General features: G+C 35.7%; 1 protein-coding gene across 2 annotated transcripts in view; it reads right to left on the reverse strand.

Annotated features, from left to right (window-relative positions):
- Positions 1–6,272: 6,272 nt before the first annotated feature.
- The window catches only part of LOC149802204 (prickle planar cell polarity protein 3-A-like), a 222,613-nt gene continuing 204,092 nt past the window's right edge, over positions 6,273–24,793 (reverse strand). For both annotated transcript variants that reach the window (XM_089956617.1, XM_089956618.1), the window contains 3 exons: positions 16,693–16,944; positions 15,838–16,041; positions 6,273–13,824 (listed from right to left, as the gene is read on the reverse strand). In XM_089956617.1, coding sequence (XP_089812743.1) covers positions 12,385–13,824; positions 15,838–16,041; positions 16,693–16,944 — 1,896 coding nt within the window. In that variant the 3' untranslated portion in view covers positions 6,273–12,384. The remainder of the gene's footprint in view (positions 13,825–15,837; positions 16,042–16,692; positions 16,945–24,793) is intronic.

Here is a 24,793-nt window from a genome sequence, read left to right on the forward strand (position 1 = left end):
CAGGTATTTTTCAGTAAATTTTGTTTCTCCCTTGAATACTTACCCAGCCACATTAGGAATGTAATACATACTACCTTGTGAATCTAACCCTTCCAAAGATGAAAATTAATCCTTTCTGTCTACATTATATAGACATAGGACAATAACTCTTGCCCATTACTTCCCATTGCTGCCAACAAGTTTTAAGCTCAGCAGAACACGATGTAATGGGAGCAGAGGCTAGGAGGATATAACAGTAATGTGTTATGGTATGTATTCAAGGAGGATATAACAGTAATGTGATATGGTATGTATTCAAGGAGGATATAACAGTAATGTGACATGGTATGTATTCTAGGAGGATATAACAGTAATGTGATATGGTATGTATTCAAGGAGGATATAATAGTAATGTGATAAGGTATGTATTCAAGGAGGGTATAACAGTAATGTGATATGGTATGTATTCTAGGAGGATATAACAGTAATGTGATATGTTATGTATTCTAGGAGGATATAACAGTAATGTGATATGGTATGTATTCTAGGAGGATACAATAGTTATGTGATATGGTATGTATTCAAGGAGGATATAACAGTAATGTGATATGGTATGTATTCTAGGAGAAATATAATTTGCTGAAAAATTTGCCTTCTCTTCTTCAATGTGTTCCCTAATCATATTAACATTAGGAGAATAAGAAATAGGTGGGTGGAATGCTAAGCATCCTACCTCTACCTCAAATTACTCCTGAAGGAAGAAGACTGGATTCTCAAAATGAAGATAAATTCACTCTCCTAGCCTGCTAGCAGCACAACTGGAGGCAATGCGGTTACATCCAGGAAGAAATCATGAGACCTAACCAAATAAAATTTCCAGGTGAATCAAGTGAATGCTGGGCTAGGTGCCCATTCCAAAGTTGTGTCAGTCACATCTGGTAGCCACTTGTATGACTGAGACTAGGTCTACCATATCCAAAGTGTGTCACTGTGTACAGTGTAGCCAAGTCTTGTAGATAAAAGCTCAAGGTTGTCTGTTCATGCCAACCAATGGCCCCAACAGTATCTTTGATTCTGAGACATGAAAGTCAAAGGCAAGGCTTGCAGAGATTGTTCTTATCTCATGAGCAGAGATCTTGATGAACAGAGATCTTCATGAGGCAACTCTAGTGACAAGTCAGAGTGTACCATGTGCATTACCCACATGAACCATGTTGAGAGGGCTTGTGGGATTTTCTTCTACATGCTTAACTGGGGAAAAAGAGGCATCTTTGAGCTCCACAAACTGTGGCTGCATTTTTTTGTGGATGGATGTATATCAAATACAAAAGTAATATCCAGTTTTAATTCATTACTACATGTTTAGATACAAATTTTATCATACTTGCTAATTTACTTGCTTGAATAATTTTTTTTCTCCCAACTTGTCTTATAAACAATAAAAAGGGTAATTTTATATATTTTCATACAGAAAAAATATGAATAGTTATCAACTTCTGAAAACATTTAGAAAGAATATATGGTACTTTTAATTTTCTAGCAGGCCATACAATAACAGAATAAAAGGAAACGAAACTGACCCTAACCAGGCTCAGTTTTTTTTTAGCACAATTTGTGTTATTTTCCCTATCCATTTCTTATCAATCAAAATATGACCAAATTCCTTACCTTTATTGTTTTTATGTAAAGTTTAAATTATTCAAATGTTTCAAGATGTGCAAAAGATTACATTTGGAGGCACTATGAATGTTAATTTTGTTCTCAATTTATTTTCTCCATTAAAGCTTGCTGTACAAGTGATAAATTGTAAACAAAATATTTAGTTTCCAAACCATATAATATCTGTATTATGTAGACTTTTTGTATGTTTTAATTGCACTATCCTTGCTGAATTCAATGGGTACCTGCCACTACTGTTACATTGTTTCACTGAATTCAATGGTTACCTGACACTACTATTACATTGTTCAATTAGCCCCTGCAGTTAATCTTCAATGCAGTAGACTACTGTCTTGCATATATGAAGACTTGCAATTTCAGGTTATTCTTAGCTACCAATCTCCAATGGAACAGCTGTCAGCTACATTACCTTCCCTGATAGCTTTTTATAAAACATGCTTTTTCTGGTGTCCAGCCTAAATGGGCAGGTCAGTATTGTAGGCCAGTAACTAATAACACATACATCTCACGATTTAAAGGAGACCAGAAACCAATGGAAATATTGGATAATAATAAAGGTACTATAGCAGTAAACCTTATTCTGAAGTATCATTTGCGACCGAAATGCCAATATTAAAATATTGGCCTATCTTCTAGGAGCTGAATTTCCGTGACCTCGTATGCAAAATTTCCGCGCCTATTCGGTTACTTTCGGGATGTGACGTCATAGTAGCGACTCCAGCAGCCCAAGTGGGAGTTGCCAGAGTAAAAGACAATACCGTTTTGCGTTGCTTACGGGTGTAATAAAACATTAAGAAAAGCCAGTGGACAACATTTTTTTTTCTTTTCCGAAAGATAAAGGCATACTGAAAGAATGGATACATTATTACAAACGAGTCGATTTCAAAGCAACACCATACAGTCCTATGTGCTCGTTACATTTCTCAAAGAACTGTATCGAGAGGGATTCTGAAAAAATGGCAGCTCAAGGATACGCAAGTGCTAGGCTTAGACAAAAAGTTGGCTCTGTTCCAGACATAACGTTGAATATTTTAAATCCTGGGAAAAGTGTTAAATGTGTGAGTTACGAAAATAGGCAGAAGGCCGAGTAAGTGACCACAAAATGCAACAATCAATTCACAGATCTTTTATTTACACCAGCAGTGCTAAAAATAAATCGGATAGCCCGATACCCTGGGTCCCTCTGGTTTTAGTTCCGGCCCATCCTGTATTCAAAATGAGGTGCCCGTCAGGCTTGTCGAAACAAAAATTGTTTGCCTGAGGAAACTTTGATCGCGCTGGTGAAATTAGTAAATGTATTTTCAAGATGTTGACATGCATGCCTTAACACGGCACAATCTAAATCAAATCACTACTGTCCAAGGTGAAATTTAGATTTGATTTTAATCAAATGGAGGCTTTGCCAGAAATAATATTCTAAACCTGTCGTGTTTCGAGAAAACACAATTTTCAGTAATCTTATAAAAATTACAAATTTAAAAAAAAAATCATTGTATACATGTAGTATGTATAAACGGTAATCTGTAATGATTGGAACTGATATAAAATTATTCCTTGGGCAGTTTAAATAACAGCGATTAAAAGAAAAGAGGTCAAAGTTTCACATTAAATGGCTGACAATAGAAACTGGGGGGGGGGGACTATTGACCCAACCCCTTGCCCCAATGTGCGAGCGCCCATGGGACGTACCTTTTCTCCATGTGATACGCCTTATTATTCCCCCAGGACAAGCCCATTTTGCATATTCTGGTCAGCTCTGGCTAAATTGCAAAATAGCTAAAGTTTTGATTTAAGTACGCAAACAATAAAGCCGATGTGACCGTTCCGGTGGCCTAGTGGTTAGAGCGTCCGCCTCGGATGCCGGAGATCGTGGGTTCGATCCCCGGCCGAGTCATACGAAAGACTTTAAAAATGGTACTAACAGCTGCCTCGCTTGGCGTTCAGCATTAAGAGGTTAGTGTTAGGACTGGTCGGCCTGGTGTCAGGATAATGTGACTGAGTGGGACATCATGCTACATGTCTGCGGCATGATGCCCCAGTGCTAGACATCACTATAAACTGCCACATTGCATACATCGTAGCGATATGACTGAAAAATTGTTAAAGCTACGTTAAAAATCAAAATCACATCACATCACAATAAAGCCGATGTGACTGATGAACATACTCCATCCTTGCATTGATCTTGTGAAAAGGACTGCCCTTCGGACATACTTCAAAGAAACCCTGTTCGACAGTGTGTGTGTGTGTGTGTAAGCACCAGCAATTGATTGCCAAAATAAACGATGCATATTTTGTTGTTACTTACGATGCCATGGACTTCAGGTTTAAGTCTTAATGCATGTAACACTGTTTGCTGAACAAAATATTTATTCAGAATTAGTTCTTTAGGGCCACATATACTGCATGGTATATTTTGTTTTATTCCTTTTAATTTAATTATGGTAATTAAACTTTACATATACGGTCGCGGAATGTCAGGTGTTAACTGGCCGAGTTTCTTTGGCGGAAATGGAGATGCGATTTTTGTTTGCAGAGAAAATTTCACAGTGATCATTCATTTAAGCTAATTGGTGACAACTGTATTCTTTTAATTTTGTTATGCTATAGTACTGTTGTAGTTGTTTAAAAACATCTGAAATTTACTTTAATAATGTTTAATTTTCACGTTCTATTTACTGAAGAAGAAAAAAAAAACTGTTGTGTGATATTAATTATTTCGTCCAGTGCCGGATTTAGACGTGTGATTTGAATTTTTTACGCAGCTTTAACAATTTTTCAGTCATATCACTACGATGTCTGCAGTGTGGCAGCTTAGACTGTGGATTGCGTACGTTATATCTATTTATAAACGGTTTGGGGTTGGTTTTTTCTTCTTCTGACAAATGAAAATTGACAGACATAATGTAATTATCGGGACTTAGCTGCGAAAAATTTAGAGATATTACGAGATCGGGATGTAGATGAGGAAATACCCCCAAAATCAGGAGGTTTTTCTCCCGGCTTGAGAGTTGACAGGTATGAACTGTCCGGGCTTGTGGAATTTCAGTCAGGGCTTGAGTTTATTTAAGTCACCAGCCCGGGGCCTGTGCCTAAAAGAATTCTTTTAACACTGACCAGTACAGTACATAAACTATTATATCAGGCTGCAGATTCAAGTTTTGAATGTGCAACCCAAATGTGGTCTCCTTCCGTCTGCCTCGCTCGCCAATGTTTATGTTTGTATTCGAGGACTGGCTAGTATTGCGTCACGGTACCACGTGATCTGTCGTCTCATTAAAACTCGGAAAAACTCGGCAATTTACGGAATCGTGGTATCTTCCATGCAATAAAATCACTACCCGCTTACGATATTTAATTTATAAACATGTCAGTCGAATTAAAATCTGTAGAGAATTACATACGTAGAAGGAAAATTTTGATTTCTAGTCTCCTTTAATTAGTCATGTAGCTGAGTGCACAAGAAGCATTCAAAACAAGGAACCAAACTAATGGGTGCAGTGCAACATGGGGGAAAATAAGGAGATTGCATACTCTCCTGAAGTTGAAGGCTGCTACATATCCGCAGTCTCCTGAGCACCTGAAGTGTGACATTGTTTTCAGCAAAAATGTTCAAGTTTGTTCTTAAGTACTGATTTTATTTGCATTAAAAATGGTAAAAATATAGACTTTATGTGGTTTGCCATTGTTTGGACTTGAGAGTCATCTTAATCAAATATAGTGGACAGATATGTTATTTTCTTGGCTGCAGTTATCAACAGTTGTGAATTTTAACTCTTTCAAAACAAAAACAAAAAGTCATTTGTTTTCATAGTAATGTTGAACTTTATTCAATTCAACCTTGGGCTGAGAGTGAACACAATTCCATTACTAAAACTTTTTTCATGTACCATATATAATCACTTGCTAGTCCAACTGCAAACTGTACAAACCCAGATCTGACATCGCAAAATGCACCAGCAGAGCTGAGTCTGTGCAGATTGTTAGTAGAAACCAGTAGAACAAACAGCATAGACCTTGATCTGCAAGCACATTATGCTACAGCAGATCAAGATTTGTGCTGTTTGCAGTTTGAATCAACCGATGGTAGTTGACAATATAGGCTGCTGTGTGCAACATTTTGTAGCTGGGAATTAAAGTATTCCATTATTTATAATATGAGTATTTGTGTTTGTGTCTGTGTGTGTAGTGTCATTGATTTGCATGCATGCTAACTACGAGGTCCAATCAGTTCTCTAAATCTGAGTTGTCTCCCTTGCCAGTTTGTTGATATAAATATACCAGAGTAAGCTATTCCCAAAGGATCACTTGAGTATTCATCTGGACAAAATGAGATAGAATGAGACAGAAACATATTCATCTTGACAAAATGAGATACGAATGAGACAAAAACATATTCATCTTGACAAAATGAGATACGAATTAGACAAAAACATCTTCTGCCTTTTATCAATTTGACGATCCAAAAAGTTTCTCATTCTCCATACTACCTTAAGGTTGTACAAAGGGAATATGTTTTAGAAAGAAAATGAAAAGGAAATGTTTACGATTTTAAATAATACTGGAGTATAAATTTTAATGTGGGAGCAAAAATGACAAGAAAAACGACACAGTTATGGCCAATACTTGCATATTTTATTTTTAATACTGCAAATACATAAATTAACTGTACAAAACAAATATTTGCTGAACAATCTACAGTAATAACTTGTAAACAAAGGCACAAAACAGCAATGGCCAACTTCTGCCTTATAAATTGCAATATCCAACTTCTACCATACAAAACAGCAAAATGTGTCAAAATGTCATGTAAAACATATCTTGTCCTCTACAATTCAAATGATTATAAATTTCCAAATTTAACCTTTACAGCACCTTTTCTGATTCATAGTTAAACAAGAAATTATCTTTTCTTAAAAACAAAAAAGGATAACATTTAAATTTGGGGATAGCAACAGTGTGCATGAAGATTTTGAGAACTTGTAATGGTAGTTTTACTGGCAACATGTCAGTGAAGCCAGAAAAACAAGAAGGCTTTCAACATTCTTAAATCCTCAAAAACAATGTATTCCATTCTAACACATTTTACATAATTCAGCTGGGCAATAATTGCAACATAATTCCTGGTCATAATGTGTCTAGAGGTGAAATAATTCATTAATGTATTGATGCATCGACAATTTTACCATTTTGATGCATATCAATACTAATGGTGGAGAACTGATTCAAAATGCATTTATGTAATAAAAGATGTATTTAATCTTCAATCAAAATAATTAATTATTAGTCATTTGCCTTTTTATCCTTTTTGTATACTGATATGCATCACATCACAGATTGAGTACTGTAAACATGCCACAGGTGTATATTTCATCCCTAATATATTGTGTATTCTAACATGCCACAGGTGTATATTTCACCCCTAAATGCATCACAATGTAACATGGCATCAACAGTCTCAACAGTTTTTTTGTGGATTTACTAGTTAAATTATGACATGTGACAAATCCGTCATCAAAATTCCACTTGCTGATACAACATAATACATTTTGAATACAGCTGAGGCACGTGTAAATCAAACCAAACAAGAATAATTCTTGTAATCTTTCTGAAAGCTGAATAAAAAAGGGAAACATACAAACCAATATCAACACATCAGTCTGTATACCTTAATGTTAAGGCATACTGTAAAAATTTGGCAAATTTAGAAAAAGATCTAAAATTACAAAATTATCATTTACATTAAAGATTACAGCATAACATACCTTGTATACTGGCTTATAAGTTGAGTTCAACTACATACAACATAGACCCTGATCCGCCATCACATAAAATACTAGCAGATGTGGGTCTGTGTTGATTGTTCTATTCATTACTCCTAACACCGCACAGACCCATATCTGCCAGCACATGCGACTGCAGATTTGGGTCTTTGCAGCTTGCAGCGGGATCGAACTTATAAGTAAACATACTTAGTCCCCTTATCCGCAAACATTTATGTTGCCAATAACTTAAATGTAACGGTCATACAAATGTAATGCTATCATTCCATTATCCAGTATTAAGATCTTCTACCGAACCTGTGACAATTTACACGTCTCGTACTTTCAAACTTTAAAAATGCACTCAAAGCAACATTTGCTAGCCGATATTACACCTGCATTCTCTTCACAGGCAATGAATAAAATGAAGGGTGATAAAATACGTCAAACAGAATGAAAACTTGCATTTAAAAAGTCTCATCTTGTATGATTTTTAAATTTGGCACTGAAGCATGGTTTTGCTCAAAAGCAAATTCAACTGAAAAGTTATGAAGTTTTATTTGCTTCTTGCCAATAGAAACTGTCGCAGCAAAGCATGCCCTATCTAAAAACGCTCATGATGCATCAGATTTGTTAGAAACCAACATGCAATATTATTTATAAAGCTTTGCCTTTTCATATGCAGTCAAAAGTTTAGAAAGCACAAATCAAAGTTCAATATCAAATAATGAAAATCTCTCAAGTGTTAATAATTTTTACACAAGTAAATTTTGCAAACATCAAACTTTCGATTTTACAGGCTCTGTACCTGAGAGCCATCTTGTACTGAAAACAGAACCTTTCATTTTACCAAAAATAAACTCGCAATGTTTTTCTGAATATGAATTTTAAAACAAGCCAATGTTGTTTTTTTTTCATACACTAATCAACCCCTTTGTCCCCCAATTAAAAACATATCATAACTTGTCATTCCATCTTTGATCTTGATAATGGCTGTAAAATTGAACACCTTTATAGAATATACAGTACATACATCACTCTGTGACTGCACATGTCTAAGATTATTTTTACAATGTCTAGGTTACCACATTATTATTAAAGATCAAATGTTTGTTGGCTGGTAGGTTGGTTTTAATGGCACTTTCATGGGTTTATCATGCAGATAAAGTTGGGACCAAGTGTATTCCCTAAGGACTGACCAAGTTAGTCAATTTGCGCTGACCCGCACAGGTATTTAGCCTACATCCCTTGAATTAAGGGGTTCAATGCTCCACCAACAGAGCTAACACTGATTCCCTACGGAGATCCAACAAAATGGATGATCACTTCAACATTTGCAGCTCATCTCAAAGGTCAGAGGTCAATAAATTTTTTGCAATCGTGAAAGTGTGGTGTTTATTACATGGACTTTGCCATAGACCCTTTCATCTTAAAAATGCTTAGATTCTCATGCAAAGTATCAACATTTTACATATTTTTTTTACATGAACATATATTTTTATTAAACAAGTGAATTATGAATACAATGGTACTGAAATTCCCAAGCTGGAGTCCATGTTTTTAGACCTTTTGGTTGTTTCCAGGATTTCTGAAGCCACATGCCAGATAATACATTACACCTGGACCAAGCAAGCTGTAAAGGTTATAGCAATTATTTGTACAATAAACCTTTCTTCAATTGTTCTTAGCTCTGCCAACTCATTTACATAACATATTGTTACAGACTTTATTTTACAGTTTACAGACTTAGTAAGCTACATTAAAATATCAAAGGAATTGGATGAGAGTTACTGCCACTACAAATTACTATACATTTCTTATATTTTTTTTAATTCAGTTAGTTGTCTCACATTAGGTAACCTTAGGTAACATTCCTGTAAGACAGCAGGCTTTCCATTGGGTTACAGATAACAAGACATGGAGCTATTAAGAAAGGCAGCCACACATCTTGTGACTACTCACACCTGGGTCCAGTCACACCTGGGTCCAGTTTCCTTCCAGCTAGTTATAGGTCATAAGTTAAGGCTAACTGATTTGTTGGACAAGGCTACTGACTAACACGTTTTACTGTAATTATTTTGATTATTTCTCTGCCATTTGATCAGGTATCTGTACATATAAAACACATCAGCAGATACTGTTATCATAGTTAATAATGACCATATGACAAAATCCAAATGCAATAATTGTAAACATTCTAAACATGTTATAACTACATTTCTTCCAGTTTCTTTACCATCCACGCAATGTGTAGGTACAAAAACTGACTAGTTCAGCAGTATGCTTACAAAATACTGAAGACACTTGCTTAACAAAATGTACAAATAAGTTATAACTATCATCACACAAGGAATCCCATATTGAGAGACATACTTACATATATACACTATTTCAACAGACTTCCTGTACAAACAAGACAGTTCTACACATATACACATTAGGCATCAATTGCAATTTCATTATAAATTCTGCACCTTCTAAATAGCTACAGACCTATACACTTTTCAGATAATATAAACCAGCAATGTACATAAAATGTACAAACAACACAATAATCAAAGTACTGCAGGTACTGACTGCTTGAAGTTGGAAGCAATGCTAATTTACCTATGATTAGTTGGAAGAGCGCGACTCCTGAGGTATTTCTATTCCATTGTTTTTAACTGACAGACTGCTCAAAATAACCATCCTCGTAATAATTTAAATTTTCTTTTCTTTACAAGTCACTAGGCAATACATGTATTAACATTTCAACATTATTAGGTCAATTGCTACACTGATGCTCGATTTATGACAGATGTGTTCCAGCGGTAATAGCATAAATCAAAAGTAATTTTTCTCATAGGATACTTGTAAGTTAAGGAAGTTCTTAGGCAAACTATACAGAGCTTTCAAGTAATAATTATTTATGCATAATTTTTCAAACAAATAATAATTCAATGCTGTGTGCGAGTCTAAGCACATGGTACCAGCAACGGCATAAAAACGAGTACAGTGGCACAAATTGAATGTTAGATCTTCATTATAATTGGCATTAAAATAAAAGTGGTATATAGTGAGCATCACCTGGATAGCAATTTCCATTTTAAAGCAATTTTATTCTACTATTGTTGCAAGCCAAGACTACTTGTGGAATACTATCCAAGGATGATTACTACGAGGTCCAATCATTTATCTAAATCTGAATTGTCTCCCTTGCCATATAAACCCATGACCAAAATGGCCAATGGATCTATATTTTGTTAGTGCTTTCTCAAGACCATACAGTTTGTTTACAGTCATTAGTAATACATACTATATTTGATAAAAAAAAATAGAAACTATGTCATGGGTGTGAAGGAAATGAAATATCTCTAAGCCAAATATTTATCATAACACTTCTGATGATATTGTCAATGTGGATGAAAGATAATATCATTGATTTCATCAGCCTGTATTGACCTATTATTGCACAAAAGGATCACAATATGTAACACATAAAAACACACAAGTGCATGCATGCAAATTAATGGCACTACACACACACACACACACACACACACACACACACACACACACACACACACACACATTAATGGTGCTATTCTTGAATTATTTGAGTAGCTGAATGACATGAGTATACATTTAATGAAATACAATGGAGGTTTATCATTTACTAAAATTGCTCAAGTTGTGTGTTATGATCTGACAAGTATCATTTTCAGCATATACAAATATTTACCATTTACTGCACTAAAATATCTCTGTAAATTCTTCATGTTTTTTTATTTGGGAGGAACTAGGAATTGTCTTCACCAAGTTTGCAAGAAAAGTGTCCAAGGCTTCCATTTGAATTAAAGGCCTAGGGTTAGATTTCAAAGAAACCTTTTCATAAAAATATAATCATTTTGTACAAAAGAACAAAGTATGGAAATATGGACTGACATAGCAACAAAGACATTGGTACACATACGAATGCAGCATTCATCATCACAAAATAAACCAATGCTTCTACGTTTTAATGGAAATAAAAAAGATGACGGGGAAAAAATACAATTCAGAATAGAGTCTAAATAAACGTGAAAATTTTCGGTTATCTTTTAAAATCCTAAGTTCTGGTAAAACTGAAAACAATTGTGATTCAAAAGTGCCAAAAAACTGTACATGGAAAATGATACTTAAATTAACTGTGATACAAGTAATTTATTCAATCACAAGTCCAACTGCAGATAATATGACGGACACTTTCTGCAATGACAAACACAAGGCAGTGAGTGACAAGGCTTGTAACCATGATAAAAAAATCAAATTAAGAAAATATCATAAGAATCAGCTGCAAAGATCATTTTCTGATGAAGAGATCAATTCAAAATCTGAAACAACAAACTGACATAAAAAAGTTTCATTATTATAATTTTAAAGCTTCTGAGTATTTAGAATTCTTTCATTTTAAAACTAAAACAAAGATCAAAGTATTCAGAATACAGATGACTCGGAGTTTTCAAATAATCCTATATTAAACAGTATCCAAGGGATGAGTACACCTTGCAATATTGATTAAAAAAATCATACTCTTGTTTTTTATAATAATGACATGCAAATACCAATATCCCTCCAAATACATATAATCTAAGTTGTGAATATTTTAGGTCTTTTCATCATCTTGATCTCTCAAGAAAATAAACACAAATAAAATATTGTCAAAAAGTATTTGATTCTGTAAAGTCTGAAGTGCGACACAAGCCGGCCAACTACCTCAAGGGAGGTAATCATTATGATTACTTTCTTCCACTCAGTATATATTGAATAATACCCCTTTATGCATCATTTTTAGCCTGAGCTAAATATACTGGTAGACATTTCCTTCTTATTAGAAACATGAACTAGTAATTGATAGTAGGTAATATGACTAAGGACTTTGAGATGAAATCCTTCCAAGTCAAAAAGATAGTCTTGAATATTATCTTGCATTACACAGCTTGTGTTAAGACAAAATACAATTTTTACTCTTATTTTTGTGTCGACCTGACCTTCCTGACCTTTGACCTAATGTTGCACTTTGACCTTTACTACGGTTCAAGTCATCCACATAGGAAATTCTTGGTTGAGGTGGCTGACGAGGTGTATCGTAGTAGTAACAATAATCATCGTCTGAATCGCTTGAGCTAGAACATGTACTGCAGTGATCATCATCATCTCGATAAGCATGCCTACCTAGACCATTGTCATCAACAGAATATTCTCGTATGTTTTGATTTTCACCTTTTGAAGTCTGTCTCCTGTCAGAATTGTGCCGATTAAGAGCACTCCCAGGTCGCCCCTCAAAGCTTCTACTACGAGGGTAATGATTTGTGTTTAAACTACTTCTTCCTGTTGGAGGTCGTGAGATTGGGTTCATCTTTTCTTCATCTGGTACTGGGAGGTTATTAAGATCCTGAGTTGGAGAGTTACTATTACTTGTGTACCTGAGTTCTGGAAAAGATCGTGCACTGGGATAATTCTGACTGCTTCCAACAGATTGCTGATGATGATAAGGTCGTAAAAGACTGGTGGGAAGCTCAGGGTGATAATACGTCATGGCTTGCCCATCCTTCAAATTGAAATGCACACCAAGATTTCGCTCCGAGCCAGACTGACTTCTGCTATGACTACGACTTCGACTATTTGAACTTGAATTGGTACTTTTGTCTGAACCAGAACCAGTCTGCTGATCTTTCGACAAATCTGGCATTGACAGCTGTGACAATCTTTTCTTTTTGGCATCATGAGTTGGTTTGGGCAAAGCATCTATCAATCCATCCACATTAATTTCATATCCAGAAATATTATGTGGCATCCCAGAATTGCCTGGTGCTTCATACATTCCTGGTGCATACACTTCACTATTACTACTTGTGGCATATCCAAGGTCCTTATCAGAAGATGGGCAGCTTTCTGTAATTGTATATTGCTGACGTAAGGCTTCCTGTAACCCTGTGACACTACTTTCATGCATTGCATGGCTCACCGGTGAACCCAAACGAATATTATTAATATCCTCCATATAATCTTCCGGTCGACGCGGTGTTTGGGTCGGAATTGACCCTGCACGGCTGCATGCTGCAGAACAGTATATGACACCATGTTTTGGAAGAAACGGCTGTCCTAACAATGTCTTTTGGCAAGTGTGACATTTAAAACAACGTTCTGTTGCATGCCAATGTTGCCCATCATGGGTCATCTGTCCCTGGTCAACTCCAATGTGTTCACCACAGGTATCACAAAATTCTGAAAACATTCGCTCAAAACACACACAGCAGTATGGCCGTCCTTCCCGCATTATGTATCTCTGTCCTCCCAACTGAGTATCACATTCAAAGCATGAAAAATGTTTCATGTGCCAACTTCGACCTTCAGCCTCTGTACACTCATCGGCAAAAATTATCTACAAGAGACATAAATAAGATTTTAGCAAATATTCAATATCTGATATTTTCAAAGTTTCAATATTTTACTCTTAGTATACGGGCTACATGGGTAAGATTACGGACTATTTGTTGGAAACCTTAATTCCAATGTGAGCCAAGATGTTCAATAGAACTAAAACCATAAATTAACTTTGTCTTAAACAAGAGTTCTGGTAAACACTTTGTCGCACCTACATGAACATCCATATTCCTGCCAGTATAATTACTGTATCTAACTTTCATAAACTTTCACAAAATCCCTGAACATTGTCGAGTTTAATTTATCAGCTGGTGAAATATACACCACAGGACATGCATATCTGCATACAAACGTTAGACCTATAGGAATATTATCCTGGATTTTCAGTTGAATTCAGCCACTGATGCTGAAAATATGTGAACTTTAAATATTATTTTACAAATAACTTTAACAATGTGTGCAACAATGAAACATGCTTTTTGCCAAAGCAGGTGAGACAAGCAATACAGAAGTTCCATGAAAATTAGCACTGAAATTTTAGAAGCTACGTGACTTTCACAAACTTGAACAATAAACTGTAACACTATTCACAGTCAAGAAGCAAGGTCTATGCTTAATCAGGCTAGACAAGCAAGAAAGGAACGCCTTGCAAATAAAAATGTGAACTGTAGACGCCTAGTAATGTTAACCTAAAGTTTCAGTTGATCTTCAAAAAATTTAATGAAAACTTGAACACTGTTCACCATGATGCTTATGCAGGTGAGACAGGCAGACTGGAACTGTATTATGGCATAAACTTTCAACCTATAATGCCTGCTTTGAGGTGAATGCAGCCACTGTTTCAAAGGACATGTGACTATTGTAGTGGCTACTTGGAAAACCTTTACACACCTTGAGACAAGCAAGACCAGAACACCCAGCATATCAGGACATGAACTTTCAACCTATAGCGATATCAAATTGAAAAACAGTATCTCACGATGCTTACACAGGTGCAACCCCCACAAAAAAAAAATAACAATTTAAAAGAGTTCAATCAGGTTCAACTGTTAATCATTAGATATTACCTGCCTAATATTGAGTCATTCAATTATTTTTGAAGATTACACAACAATTTTTATTTTCTCCAGGTCAATTTTTTGCCTTTAAGAATTTGCAATGAAAAATGAGCTGACTCATGTTATCTCTTCTCATACAAGCAATCTGATCTGTTCAGTTAAACTTATGAGCAAAAAAAAAACATTGTATAATGTTACACAAAACAGCTAAGTACATTTTAGCATAATTTTGATTTTCTGAGAAAAATGTTTTTTAATTTTAAAAAAAAAACTGATTTGTAATAAATTTGGCACCAGAAAAACTGTTTTTGCAAGAAAGGGAAAGATAACTGATCATAATATAAAATATTTAAATGAGGTTACTTTCCCCTTTTTTTTATTTCTGTGTGCATTCTTTGCAAAGACCTAATTTGTCTTTGTTACAAACTTGTATAAAACTTTCCTTTCTCTTTTGATGTAAATGGATGGGGGGGGGAATGGAATGATTTAATGTTCATGTTTTGCTTTGCAGACTTTTTCTTTTAAATAAAGACAATTTAATCGGATTTTCAGAACAGTTTAATATGGTGAAAAGTCAAAAATATTTATGATGCTAAAACATAAATGAAATAAGAAAATAAAAACAAATTCAGAAAAAGAAAAAAAAAATATTCTTGCAGTCTGTGTTGAACCTTCTAAACCAAGCCCATGAACCCCACCCCAAAGAAATTGATCCTAAAGGCACATTTTCATTCACACAGTAAATATAAGGAAATGTACAATGTTACATATAACAAAATACAAGATGCTCATGCACCCCTTGTATTTTTTTTTCTTGTTAGGAGGAACAAAACAAAAATAATCATGGAAAACAACTTACTCACACTGAAATGTCCACTTAATTGATAACGCTATCAATGGGTAAATTTGGTGAATGGAAGTCAATTATGAATGTGCAATAAATGTTTTTGTACCTCATCACAAGCGGCACAGCGAGGCTTGATAAGTTCCGCATGATGACGGCCACAGTGAAGATGGCTATCTTTGTGAAAATAGATCAGATCCACCAGAAGTTCATCACACGTTGTACACGTGAAGCATGCAGGGTGCCAACATTTGTCATGACCCATCCGCGATGCAAATACTGCCATCTCCCCTCCTGGAATCACCTTCTGACACTGAAAAGAACAAAACAATTTATTTCTATAATTACATGTATTTTGCCAATCTGAATGTTGCTTATTTAAGTATTTGGTGTGTCTGGGCCTTCTGAATGAGGACACTCCTCTTAAGATGGAACTCTGTACAACACACAAGTAACTTTTTTTTAAACAATTTAATCCAGCTAATGAAAGACAAATCCACAGACAAGGCCATATTTTTCATAAAATGCAGATATCCTTGCAAGAGAGGGAACTCCTGTTTCTGTCGCTGCATATATATATATATATATATATATATATATATATATATATATATATATATATATAGAGAGAGAGAGAGAGAGAGAGAGAGAGAGAGAGAGAGACACACTTTCTGTGATTTCTATGGAGTTCTAAAATGGATATATTGTCAAAAATTTTGTGTTGATATCTTCAAATACTTTTATTATGGAAGAATTCAGTTTCACAATAAATTATTATCAAACAAGAACTTTGCTCATGAAAAATTAATGCACACATATACACATTTACACAGTGAAATGTTAATTAGAATGACTAACTTTAAATGCAACTGTTTTACTTAAGAACTAAATGCACTATTAATTCTGTCTCAAACAACATGATGAACAATACATTATCATCAACAAAAATAGATATTTGCATTACCTTGTGGCATATGCTCCCTTGCAAAGTAAGTGGGAGTGGCCTCACACTTCCCCGCCCCAAAGCCTCTCTCTTTCGTTGTGCACTAAACATGCGTAGTTCATGTTTCTCCTCTTCACAGAGACTGTTACAGTAACGCACCTCATTATCATGGGGAGGCAACTGCTGCAGAAGCTGTCGTACACGGTGCTTCTCTCCAATGCTATTCAAATAAGGCACCTTATCTTCAGGGAGACATCGGAAATACTGGTGTACCTGGAATTGCAAAGAAGTGTATTAAAAGAACAGCAACATTGAGAAACAAATTTCACAACTGTAAGAAAGCTTATGAATTGCTAGCCAAAGGACATCAATTTGCTTCATTCCACTTATTTTTTGACCTGTCAGGTAATAAATATGGTGACTTCAAAGATGTCTGCATAACTGGACACAAAACAACTTGTGACAAGCTAAAGTTTGAGAAACTTGTGTATACATAGCATATGCTGTTGTTGACAGAGACTGATTTGAATATATTCACAAATATCTTATGTAAATGTTACAACCAATCTGATCGGTTGTCTTTCTTCCAGCTGCATCCAATTAGAAAGTGATAAATAATCTTTAGTCTACAAATAATATACCATGGTCAATCTGGACTGAAGTACAAGACTGGAATCCCATGTCAGCATTAGTACTTAAGAGTCTTTTCAATATCTTGATTAAGAACAGTTGGTAATAAATTTAAAATGTTTTACCATCTTTTCACTGCTGCCAAGATCTCAAAGTTCACTGATGAGAATCAGAAATGGATGCAAATCAGAAATAACTATGCTCCAAGTAAAACAATACCACAATATAGCACATCTACAATGACTGCACAAATCCAATTATAGTGCTCATCTTTATTCAAAACTTTTCACCCAAGAAGTTGGCACTGTGCATTAAAAACAGGAGAATCTTTTTCTAAAAACAATTTCCAACCTGTCTTTCAACAACCAGTAAAGATTTCAAGGTTGTCTGATATTCATCAAAAATGGCTGCAAACAACAAATAATTTTCAGCTCGATGAATACCAAAATTAGTGCAAACATGGTTTCTGAATGGCCAATAGACCACATTTTTCAAAATATATTTTAATGTAAATAAACAATAGTTCAATGAAACAGATGATTGTTTAAATCAGTTCAAATGCAAGGCTTTCACAAAGTATGGTCAAGGAACTTGCTCTGGATCAAACCCTTTTTTTCTTATAGCCACCTTGGCCTCCAATTACAAAGTCAACATGCCAACTTTCTTACCTTAGGCTGTCCAAGGTGTGCTAAAGATGCATAGTGAAGAAAAAGGATCTTATGCAAATATAATTTGTCCTTTAATCAGTGACTTTGACTTCTGGCCCCTAAATCAATAGACTTTTTCTTTACCTCCATGTACAATCCATTGATAAAGTTTGGGAAAGATAGATGGTCTAAAACAAAAGTTTTTGTGCAGACAGAGAAAAGATAACAGATGGATGTACAGACAACATAACATAATGTATCTCTGCGTTTTGGTGGGAATATTTAATATCTAATTAAACCATTACTTCTACATGGGCTTGGATAGTACCTACTCAGCCAGTAGTGTGCTGCATACAAGAAAGTGTATTGGATAGTACCTACTTCAGCATTTATTGTGCTGAAAACAAGAGTGTGCAGCTTTAGTTACCATGCACATTATGCATGGTAAGATCGATTATTACGTTTCTAACTCTAAAACATTGCCTGTGCATTATCTACAGTCACTGCATTTTACTAAATCTGTTGCATGTAGCAGCAGCATTTATCATTTGTTACACATACACACAACAAAAATCTGAAGTGCAAAAAAACATCATTTTAGTGACAGCTGAAAAAGAAAGATCATTTAGGAAAATCTAACTAGCTGACAGGTGTGCTAATTACACTGTGAAAATGTGGCAAATTTCAATAATAGAATACGTTTTACCCCTATATTATTACACCAGAATTATAAGATAAGATTTCCAACTGGACTGGCACTGACAAGGTACAGTATAACACTCATTACTGTTTTAATGCCAGAACCTGTCAACAGAGGCAAATTTCACTGGCATGTCCAGACCATTGTAAAGCCATTAGCTAGCCAATCAACTGCACCTGAAATAGCACAATTTCTAGGTTTTCTTGCAATTTTTATTCTCCTTTCCCATTTCAAGCTGTCAACTATACAACAAACATGTCCTGACTAAATTCTGCTTCAACAAATGCCTGACACAACTGACAAGTTGGCCAATTAAGCTCAAGCATGGACAATTAGCAAGGTGATAGACTGTATTATATACAACTCAAAGCAATAGTTTCAGTTCCAAATCATCTGATGCCTCCATTGCCTACAGTTATATTTACAAAAAGAAACCAGAAAGGAATAAAAAAAAGCATCAATTTTTTATGAAGTCTATCAAGAACAATGATCTACAACTTGCAGAATTCATAAAATTTAGACAAGGTGACATTCTTCTAACTTACAAGTCCAACTGCGAAGTGCACAGACCCAGATCTGCTTTCACATTATGTGGCAGCAGATCTGGGTCTGAGCAGTTTGTAAAGAGCAATCACTAGAACAAACAACACAGACCCTGATTTGCTGGTGCACTATGCTAAAGCAAGTTAGGTTCTTTGTTGTTTGAAGTTTGACTTGTCTTGTAATGGAGTATATAATGGCATGTTGGTTGTATAGCAAACTGAGGAAATGATATGTCATTCAAGAACTGAAACCATTATTTTCTTTCACATTTTCTTCTTCAATATTTTTATTTTTACCTTGTCTTCTTCAGTATAAGATTAGAAAAAAATGTCACTTCATTTATATCCAGTCTCGACCCAAAATCAATGTACTGTGATGTGCTAGGATAAAATGTGATGCCATATTGCATACTTCATCTGATGATCATATCACATAAATCTGTTCTGTAAATGTTGATTTTACAGACCACCTTAATGCAAGAAAATATTCAATATGCTGAGACTGTGTGGCATGTAGGATGAAGGTTCTTTTTTACGATTTAGCCAAAACATGTTCTAGTAGTAGGCATGTAGGATGAAGGTTCTTTTTCACGATTTAGCCAAAACATGTTCTAGTAGTAGGCATGTAGGATGAAGGTTCTTTGTACGATGTAGCCAAAACATGTTCTAGTAGTAGGCATGTAGGATGAAGGTTCTTTGTATGATGTAGCCAAAACATGTTCTAGTAGTAGGCATGTAGGATCACGGTTCTTTGTACGATGTAGCCAAAACATATTCTAGTAGTAGGCATGTAGGATCAAGGTTCTTTGTATGATGTAGCCAAAACATGTTCTAGTAGTAGGCATGTAGGATCACGGTTCTTTGTATGATGTAGCCAAAACATGTTCTAGTAGTAGGCATGTAGGATCAAGATTCTTTGTACGATGTAGCCAAAACATGTTCTAGTAGTAGGCATGTAGGATCAAGGTTCTTTGTACGATGTAGCCAAAACATGTTCTAGTAGTAGGCATGTAGGATCAAGGTTCTTTGTACGATGTAGCCAAAACATGTTCTAGTAGTAGGCAACCATCAAAGTGAATGAAAGAACCATATGGCTATTGACCTCAAAGTTTGCCAAAAAAACTGCTTTATAATTGAGTTTTACCACAGTAAAACACAGGTCACTGCTAGTAATATATTATGCAGAAAAACATATAAACCCATAACAATGATCCAAATATATCTGCAACCTTTACAGCAATCATTAACCTGACTGACTGAGAAAAAGGTTTTTCTGTATTTTCATCATTTTTTATGCTGCAACACAAACCTAATAGATAGTGGCAGGTTTATTTTTATGTTCTCCATCAGACAAAAATAAATTGCCATATTGACTGTATATAACTTGCTTCAAAAGATAATTGCCTTTATGTACTAGTAAACTCTGATAGTGGAAATATATGATTAATGAACCCAAAATAAAGTACCATATATGCTTGCTTACAAGTCAAACTGCTAACAACAAAGATCCTGATCTGCCATTGCATAATGCACCTGAAGATCAGGGTCTATCTTGTTTTGCTTTTTTCAACTGATTACTCCCAACAAACTGCAGAAACCCAGATCTGCCAGCACAATATGCACCAGCAGATCTGAGTCTGTGCAGTCTGCAGTTAACATATTACAGAGTATATAAAGTATTATAAAATAGTAAAAAAGGTAGATACAAAATTTGTTAACCAAAACTCTTAAAGTCTGACTACTGAATATAAAAAGCCAATTGCCAGTAGCGTACTAACATGGGGTTGGAGGTTGCCCAAGGCATCAGAGGTCTTGGGTGCGCCGAAATGCCACTGGGCCATTATCATCCCCCCAGGTGCCATTTATCCTTTGTATGCCACTCCCATTTGCTGTATTTATTAATTTAAATAACATAAATCCAATTCAAAACAAACAGTCTGAAAAATCATTTGCCTACAACAGCCCAAGAATTAACAAAATACTGGATCCAAGATACCATGTACTGAACTCAGGAAGCCCAAATGGGCACTATTTAATAGCAAGACCTGTTCGATGCTTTCAAAACATACATATAAAGAATAAAAGACAAAGGGAACTGACAACATATCAAGCATTTATTAGTACCCTTGTTCCAAGGTCTGTGATGTCATGAGAATTCATGACAGGTGGTATGAGATATAGCTTTACAATGGTGTCAAGTAATGAAGACATTCAACACACATTAACATATAAAGCCAAAAAGCAAAATTTTCCAAGCACAAAATTTGCAGGTTCCAGAACCAGAGTTTGTGTCCAGATTTAAGCCTTACTGTTGTTAGATCTAAAGCACAGTGCTCACTAAGGCCTACAGACATTCAAACCTTCACAAACATAAGTAGGGCAAGCTTTAGATTTTGCGAAAATGGGGACCTGCAGGCAAAAATCATGGGCCTTGTAAGAGAAAAACAGTAGAGTCCAATTTTCATCATCTGCTCATGTACAGCTGAAACAGCCAATTACAAACCTCTTTTACACAGCTATCAGTAAGCATCTCGTAATACAAATGTCTCTGAATTAAATGTACTTTGGATTCAAGTGGATGTAACAAAAACATTCATTTCCTGCCTATATCTCAGGTGAAAATGATAATGGGGAGCAAACTGTTTCATATTAGCATGGCTACTAAATTTCAACTGAGAAACCAGGTTCTTTTCTATGTAACCTGCTTGCCTACCATCTGATTTTAAAATCTGTCGAATTGTGGATCAACAGCTGATACTCCGATCTAACAATGCATTTAACTGACAGATCAAGCCCTGAAGTCACACAAACCTCCAAGCTCACAGAAGACGCAAAGCTCCAATATTGAAAGTTATTCCAAAAGTTCAACGATCTGATCAAAATCTAATCACCAATCAAATTACATCTTTCACTTTCATGAAAGTGAAGATCTTCATTTGGAATAAATCATTTGCAATTCTCCCAACACAAAACGTTTGAATTATTGTTGTGGCAGGTTTAGTGCAATTTTTCATCATAAACAGCACCACTGTAACCTTGACATCAGGAAATTATTTAGGACCCAAATTTAGTAGTTCACATTGTAATATGAAAGTAAAGATCAGTGATCAAAGCTGTAATGTCCTTTTCAAATTCGGATACAATTTCCCTACAGACCTAGTGACCTAGAATCAAGTGTTTTGTCTACCCCAGTAAAGTGGTCAGAATGAAGACAGTTTTGCATTCCAGGAAAAGTGTATAAAATCAGACCTTCCAAGATTCTATTGATGACCATGGCAGATGAATAAACCATAAGCTGCTAATATCTTGTAGATTCATGATTGACTACTATATTGCCAAAGTCATCTGCATCTCTGAATTACAGAATCCCCCTAGGTATGTGCTGTAAAACCTGCTTTGATTACATTATCCTGAATGGTGTATATCAGTATTCCTCTTAAATCCTTCTACTCTGCCAGCTTGCCAGTCATTATTGGGATTGTTTATTTGATTTGCAATATAGAAGCCTGATATTAAACTTGAATTAGATTTAAGATAACCTTACACTGGAAATGTGACTAAAGAGTGAGCTGGAAGATCTAAGGCAGCTTTTAATAAATGGCACGGAAAATTAATGATCATTCATATGGGGCAGGCTAGGATAATTTTGTGGATAATAATAATTAAATGCAAAAAATATCAAGCCATGTTTTTAAAAAGCAGTGTTTCCTCACCTATACACCCGCTCTACCACCACCCACCACCCCTTTTTAACCAAGATGGCTTCATATACTGGGTCAGCTCTTGTGAAAGAGACCAAAACAATGTATTACCATATATAATTGTTTATAGGACTAGCCAAACTACAAACTGATCAGACTCAGATCTCCTGTCACATAATGCACTGGCAGATATGGGTCTGTGCAGTTTGTAAGGAGTAATCAGTAGAACATACACCCTGATGTGCAGGCACACAATCTATGGCAGATCAGGATCTTTGTATTTTTGCTGTTTGACTCAGCTTATATATAAAGTACAAGCCCTTTGGTGTTAACACAAAGGAGTCTCTATATCACAGATGGCCTTTTTGTTTAAAAGGCCATTCATGGGTTGGGATATATTGATATATAATTAAATCATTAGTAACTATAGAGACTTTTATATGACTGGTCAGTTGGAATTTTACTTGGTCAATGACCCTAGAATTGAAATCTACCTTTGCATGCATGTCTGCCTGTTTATGTCTGAGCATCTGCATTTTTCTTCATTTACAGAGTTCCATCCCAACAGATAATAACACAGTTCACTCCAAACCTGATCTAGCATACTGAACTTACTGGCATGATGCCAGTGTAATGTCAACTTCCATTTTGGCAGATTAAAACCTAATTTGTCAGTTTTCAAATTCATACAATTTCCAATCTATTAGGCATGGTGAACAATTTGTTTCCTTTTGTTATCACTTCATGGACAGAAAGCACTGCTGCCTTTAGCCCACTGATCAAGTGTTTTTAGAAGGATGGATACAAATATAAAAGACACAGAACCTGATCTGTTAGCAATCAAACTTGTCTACAAAGGTCTCCCTTCAAGATGTTAAAATGAGCTTTGAGCCTACTTTTAACACATGAATACAGTGACACCTGCCTTTGCAAATATCTCCATGAAAAGTACACTTGCTAATAAAGACAAAATTAAATTTCTTATATTTATCTCATTTTATATCTACAACTAAAGGATATCTACCAGTAACCATCATTCGGGGGTGGGGGAGTGGGGGGTGGCCGAGTGGTCTAAAGGGTTTTCCATTATGGATCACTGCCATCTCACCTCTGTCTGCGTGGGTTTGAGTCTAGGATTCGGCCAATGTGAGTATGTGATAAAGCTTGCCAGTAGCTTCTCGAGGGTCGGTGGTTCTTCCTGGGGTTTTCCCGGGTTCTTCCTCCACCATTAATACTGGCTGCCATGCATAGCCTATTGTGTGCTGAAAAATGGCATTAAACCCCACAACAACAACCACCATCATTCGGCAAATTTCTATAGTCCCTCTACTGTCAGGGTGGTGTTGTCTTACCGGAGTACAGAAAACACTGACCTTACAGGTAAACCTCAACTGGACTGTACTCTGCTAATGTCCACATAAGTAAAGAACCTTCTTGTGGAGAATGCTGTACCCAGGAACATGCTGCCAAGATATGCTGTCAAACGCACAGATATATGTAGAGAGACATATATACGGATCAACATACATAAATATCCATGAGCATCTTCCATTGGAGTTTTACTGCAAGATTTGACTACAACATAAATGTTAACACCATGATCTGCATTCAGCTGAACCTCAAGTTGTTCATGGCTGCCTCGATGCCACGTGTACTTGACATGGCTAAAGCATTTTAGTTGCATGAACAGAGTCAAATTGCAAACAACAGAGATCCTAATCTGCCACAGCATAAATGCATGTGCAGATCAGGGTCTATGCTGTTCATTCTACTGATTACTCAAACTGCACAGACCCAGATCTGCTGGTGCACTATGCAATGGCAGATCTGGGTCTGTGCAGCTTACAGTTGGACTTGCCTTATAAGTGACTGTATACTGTAACTAGATCCTTGACATGGAAA

This window comes from Sinohyriopsis cumingii, chromosome 4 (genome assembly GCF_028554795.1).
Source record: "Sinohyriopsis cumingii isolate HCF-2022 chromosome 4, ASM2855479v2, whole genome shotgun sequence".
In the NCBI taxonomy this organism is placed as follows: Eukaryota; Metazoa; Mollusca; class Bivalvia; order Unionida; family Unionidae; genus Sinohyriopsis; species Sinohyriopsis cumingii.